The 6,549-nt window shown below is 29.7% G+C and overlaps 1 protein-coding gene across 2 annotated transcripts in view; it reads left to right on the top strand.

Annotated features, from left to right (window-relative positions):
* LOC105170703 (MLO-like protein 3) overlaps window positions 4,284-6,549 on the top strand; it is a 6,044-nt gene continuing 3,778 nt past the window's right edge. For both annotated transcript variants that reach the window (XM_020696645.1, XM_011091584.2), the window contains exons 1-7: window positions 4,284-4,655; window positions 4,745-4,802; window positions 4,920-5,182; window positions 5,839-5,955; window positions 6,032-6,092; window positions 6,204-6,292; window positions 6,434-6,508. In XM_020696645.1, the coding sequence (XP_020552304.1) occupies window positions 4,515-4,655; window positions 4,745-4,802; window positions 4,920-5,182; window positions 5,839-5,955; window positions 6,032-6,092; window positions 6,204-6,292; window positions 6,434-6,508 (804 nt within the window). In that variant the 5' untranslated portion in view covers window positions 4,284-4,514. The remainder of the gene's footprint in view (window positions 4,656-4,744; window positions 4,803-4,919; window positions 5,183-5,838; window positions 5,956-6,031; window positions 6,093-6,203; window positions 6,293-6,433; window positions 6,509-6,549) is intronic.

The following is a 6,549-nucleotide window of genomic DNA, read 5'->3' as shown; positions in this document are numbered from 1 at the left end:
AAGACTAATTTAAGACTTAAAATAATTTTAGTCGAAGTTGAGACATCATAATTAAGAGATTATGTGTTCAAATTTCACTAATATTTTAATATTTTTTGTTGGTGTACTATAATAATTATTGATTAATCACACATATTTGATATTAATAATTAATACATATTAATTAAATTTTATAATTTAATTATTACCATCCAAAAGGTCCTAATCATATAGCTGAAAAGTAGAATAGTAGAAAATGTATGTATATGCCACCAGATGAAGCAGCAGAAACGTATATAATATTTTGGGTTTGTAATATATCCCAAGTGGTGAAGATCCCAATTATGTCACAGGATCATGGAAGGTCAAGGTCTCAATTGTTATGTAACATCTTATGTTGAATTATAATGTATACTAATATCTTTTATTGTACTATTATATTACTAAAATTATTTTTTTATAATTCATTTAAATTTATTTAAACAAAATCATATTGAACACATAATAAAAAATTTTAAACCCAAAACTAGTTGGATTGGGTTGGAACCATGAATTTTCTACCATATTGCCACTCCTAATGACAATATAAAATAGTGATAATAATAATTTATTGTCATTGTATGTGTGTGGCTCGTTTTATTTTCTGATAACATTTTACACTTTCTTGTCACTAATTCTGGGCATTTTTTTGTCGGGTAATGACAAATTTAATAATAATCAATATTGAGACTATAAAAATTATTTTTCACTACATATTGAATTAGTGACAATATTAAAATTATATTTAATTTTTTTGTAAATATTTTTTTTTCCATAGTGTAAGTAATAGTTGGTTCCCCAACTCTCTCAAGGGATTTGAAATTGTGACTTATTGTTAAAACTTGCAAACGAAATTGAAGATGAACAAGGAAGAAACACAGAGAGAATGTAGAATATCGGACGGATTGTGTGACATGGACCAATCAAATTAAGAATAAATGAGTCAGTAATTTAAAAACAGGAAAAAAAAAAAAAAAAAAAAAAAAAAAACAAATTAAGAATAAATGAGTCAGTAATTTAAAAACAGGAAAAAAAAAAAAAAAAAACAACAACATCACTCTAGAATGCGACTTTGTTTGTTGCGTCTTCTATCCAGCTTCAAAGACAAAGACCTCATCATTGGCTTCAGCATCAACTTCCTCCACTGCTGACTGAAGTTCTGTAGCAATGGCAAGCTTCTGTTGGGCAATCTCAACACTTATCTTTCGCAGGAATAAAATGTTAGTAATACACCTTTTGATCGCCCCTTCTTTGACCTAATGAAAATTTTGAATCTCCGAAATTTTAAATTATAGAATCCCCGGCCCGCTACAACAAGTGGCTTTAACAATAATTTCTTAGTTACGGGGCCTCAAGTTCAATAATTTCAGATATTGATTTTGTAACTTAATTCGATCTCATTTGCCTAAATTATTTATTTGATAGTAATCAATTAATCATCGTAAAATGTAATTAATCAATCAGTAATACATCAAAATTACAAAAGACAATATAATTCAACAACTAGAAAATAACAATTTTATAACCACATATGACATATCAAATTACCTCTACCCTCTGCAGTATCCTTTTTCTACTATTTCATTTATATTGCATAGCGTCTGTAAACAAAGTCTTCTGTCGAGGTCTTTGAAGGCTGCCATAACCTGGCCCAGACGTAGTTTAGAGCGTTCATATCGGTACTTGTTCGCAATAATTTTTATTTTTAATAATAAAAATAAGTTGTAAATTAGCAAGAAAGTACTTTTATTTTTTATAGTAAAAATAAGCTGTAAATTAGGGGTAAAAATGGAAAAAAATTTAAGATTGGCGTGTTTAAAAAAACAACTTAATATTTATAATTTTATCAATAAATTATAAAAGTTAATAGGTGGTTGCCTATATTTTTTTGTTTAAACAACCTTAATCTAAATAATTTAAAAATAAAAATGGTAAAACAAATACATCATTTTCAACTTATTTTCAGCAACAAGCTAATCAGCATTTATTTTAAACGATTGCAAACATGTCATACTATCCCTCAAAAGTCAAAATCGCATTTGTCCACACTCCACACGAAATGTTTCAAAATTTTCAAAGGAGACAACCCAATGATTCAGATGCAAAACTTTTTTTTTTTTTTTAAATTTTTTGTTTAAACTTTACTTGTGTATTGAATGCGTAAGTGTAAAAAAGATAAAATATTTTAGAAAATATTAATTAGTTTGGTCAATTAATTATCACTGATTTTCATCAATCATCTAGGCGCGTAAAATCTTTTGCTCGGATGTGTACTCATTGGTAGTAATTTGTTTCCATATTTGAAATGACATTGATGTAACATATAAATTCACAAATACCTCAAATAAATAATAGATATTTTTATTTTGTGGTTTCATCACCATCGGTAGAGGTGTTTACAGTTCGATAATCAATTGATCTGAATTCAGTACACAGCAAAATCAAATTAAAACATTCTGTTCCACTTTCAATTTTTTCTGTTTTTTTTTTTCATTTGAAAATTCGATATTCAATTGGGTTTCATTTCGTAGGATCAACTTATCAAACCATAAAAAATATTGAAAATTTATCATTATATTCAAATTTTACACACATATTTATATATATTAATTAGCTTTATGTTTTATTTTATTGTACTTATTAAAAATTAGAAAAATCCAATAAAATTGTAATAATTATTTTTTTGTACTTGACGTTTAATAAAAAGTTACATCCAACCGAAATACTCAAAAAGATTTGGATAATTATCCAATTGAATCAATTAATTCAATTCAGTATTCAACACAACATTTTAATGTACCAAATTTACGATTTACTAAAATTTTTAGTTCAATCTGGTTCGAGTTTATTCAATAAACACTTATAACGCGGTTTATATATTATTGATATTGATGGTCTTAAGATTCACAATTAACAAACTTATACAACATGAATGCTCATTCTTTTTTTTTTATAATGACTTGTTGTTGGGCGTTGTGAGCGTTAACTTAAGGAAAAATTAATTTTAATTCAAATCGAATTTGATTAAACTAATATTAATTTTATGATTTAATATATTTATTTTGTAATTAGTATATAATTGAATTAAAAAATCATGACAAATATATCATGCTTATTATGTGATTAATTTAATTTGAATAAAAAATTTCTAAACTAAGCTACACAAATGAATGATGTAACATTTAATGGAAAGTTGGGGCCAATCGATCCACAACTTGTCGGCATCTCTCTGTTCTTTGTAAGAAAACCCCAAAGATCCTGACCTCTACCAAGTCAGCAGCAGTCCCACTCCATAACTCTAAAACAAAATTTTCAATAGTGATGACTTCTTACTTAGGTCATGATAGAGAAGTATATGATTATTGCTTTGTTGGGTAATGCCTCTAAATATGCAAGACTTCTCTGACGATGCTGACTGGATGCTTTTATATATATATATACAACATATGATTCTATTAATATATATATTTTATATGATTCTTTCATAATTATATTATGCAAATTTAAATATTAATTCAACACAGTAATATTTTAAAATTCATTATTTTATATGATTCTATTCATAATATTATGCAAATTTAAATATTAATTCAACACAGTAATATTTTAAAATTAATGAATATATTCAAAGAAAATAATGAAACAATACATTAGTATATACTAAAAATAGACTATGTACACTCACTCATATTCGTGAGACTCAAACCCAAACTTGTTTGTTGTGAGGTCTCAACCTTACCACTCGAACAAAATCTCATTAATGAATATAAATTAATAATTAAGGTTTGCAATTCTCTAATAAAAAAGTTTCTCAAGATTTTGAATTTGTCTTCTAGATTGATATTTGACTGAATTTTATATTTCAAATATTATTATTCTTTTAGCTAATTTAATACATATACAATCCACACACTCATATATATATATATATAAATACATACTAAACCAATAGGCTAGCTAGACTTGTAATTTTCATTTTTAATTTTCAGATTTTTGATAAGTTCATTGGCCGGGGGACCATACATCGACCGACAACTACTGATAACTATAATTGTCATAATATTTAATAAAAGGGTTGGTCATAATAATTAAGACATATTTAATTGGTACCAGCTTACTGACTAAATAAATGTGAATGTGAAACCCTCCCTATATAGAGACACTGGGAGAAAAGTAATGAAGTAGGCCCCAATATCTCCTCATTTCACATCCACAACCTCATATTTTTCTCCTCATCCTTTTATTAACAATAAATGTGAGAATTGAGGCCAATTTCTGGTTAAGACCATCTCATTATTAAATTCATTACAACCAAGTCAAAATATATACAGAGATAGGACCTTCACTAGACCAACTTGTCAAACATTACACTCAACTGACCTTTGAACATCTCTTGTCTCCAAGACTTCAAATATGTTTGTTTTTCCCCTCCTCTCTTCACATGTACTCTTAATTTCCTTGACACCCGGCCTCGCCCCGACCCCGTCTTGAAAAATATGGCTGGGGGGGGGGGGAGGAGAGGAGGAAGTACAAACCGGTCGCTGCAAGAAACCCCGACGTGGGCTCTTGCAACGGTTTGTTTTGTGTTCATCTTCCTCGGCATTTTCATCGAGTACTTGATACATCTTGCGGGCCATGTAAGTAACAGATTTATTATCTTCATGTGATTATACATATGTTGTCATGATCGGTATCACTTAATTCTACCGTGTTACGTTATGTCTAGTGGCTCAAGAAACACAAGAAGGCTGCGTTGTATGAAGCAATAGAGAAGCTGAAGTCGGGTCTGTCTGAATTTAATTGGATATAATTTTACTGATCGTCATACTTTTTTATTTCTATTTTGTCTTTGAAATTATCAAAATTCTGATTTGATAAAGGTGTTTGATGTTTTGGTGCAGTGTTGATGCAGTTGGGGTTTATGTCGCTGATATTAACAGTGACGCAACGATGGATATCCAAGATATGCGTACCGGATAAGGTAGCAAATTTCATGTTGCCATGCCGAAGCCAAACGCCGACCAAGACGCCCAAAGCTTTACAGCATTTCTGGATCTCATTTGGTCAGAAACAACCACAGACCTTCGAGGATTTTAAGGTTTCGCATCACAGGAGAGCACTGGCTGCTGCAGCTTCCGACTCTATTGATCATTGTGGCTCTAAGGTTTGTGCATGTATTTAGACAACGGCTTACTTGACTTAACAATTATTTTGCACTTCTGTAATTTGTTACCGTTGTAAAATGGTCCTTCACTTTTTCTAATTCCGTAAATTTTTAGAACAATTAATGTTGTACTTTCCAACCCATTTGTCCTAATAAGTGAAGGACCAATTTACAATTTTGATAAGTTACAGAACTAAAGTAAAATAATTAAAAATACGGCAAGTAACAACACACATACACTTTTCTTCTTCGTTTTCATTGTTATATTCTGTTTTGGTACGATGATAATAAATTAAGGTAGGATAAGATTTTGTTTATATACATCCCGTGTGAAAACATTAAAAATTATGAGGTATGAATACCATAATTAAGAGGAGTGATAATAGGAGGTGTGATTCGTAGGAAGTCCCATAGAGCAGGTTGAGTTATAATTTGGGTAGGTGGGCAATCTTAATACCTTGTATTGAACATATGTGATACTTGAGTTTTTTTTAAATTATGTCCATTTTTTTACATTATATTTGTGCAGCATATTCCCTATATATATATATTCACTAGTGGAAATTAATTAAGATAAATACAAAATAATTATATATGATTATATGTTTGTGTATATATATATATTAATGATAGGTGCACATATATGTGTTGGACAGGGAATGAGTTCATTAATGTCGCAACAGGGCATAAATGAGCTCAATATTTTCATCTTTGTGCTGGCAGCCATGCAGATTGTGTATAGTTTGGCGACTATGGGGTTGGGAAGGGCCAAGGTACAATTTCAATATTCTTACAATCATATTTACATCTTTCCTAAACATTCCTATACACATATTGTCTGATTTACAGATGAAGAAATGGAAAACCTGGGAAAAGGAGACTCAAACTATAGAATACAAGGCAGCAAATGGTACCTCCTACACATGCATCAATCATCATCTAATTCATTTGGAAATTAATCTTAAATTAATTAATGAGATTAATTATGGTGAGATATATATATATATATATATATATGTAGATCCGGAAAGATTTAGATTCACAAGGCAAACGACGTTCGGGCGAAGACATGTGAGCTCTTGTGCAACAAATCCTGCTCAACTCTGGATTGTGCGTAACTTTCTTTATTATTCTCTCACTTGTTTATTACACATTCATCTTATCATGTTCATCACATGCATAATTGTATGTATTAATTAATTATGTTCGTCTTCACATGTTGCCTGATGAATTTTGATTGCTAATATATAGAAATGTTTCTTCCGACAATTCTTCAACTCCGTTGCCAAAGTCGACTACTTCACATTGCGCCATGGATTCATTTCGGTTACTCTCTCTCTCTCTCTCTCTCTCTCTCTCTCTCTCCT

The sequence above is a fragment of the Sesamum indicum genome, linkage group LG9 (assembly GCF_000512975.1).
Source record: "Sesamum indicum cultivar Zhongzhi No. 13 linkage group LG9, S_indicum_v1.0, whole genome shotgun sequence".
Taxonomy (NCBI): domain Eukaryota; kingdom Viridiplantae; phylum Streptophyta; class Magnoliopsida; order Lamiales; family Pedaliaceae; genus Sesamum; species Sesamum indicum.
The sequence above is the reverse complement of the archived record's forward strand: the minus strand, read 5'-3'. Positions and strand labels throughout refer to the sequence as shown.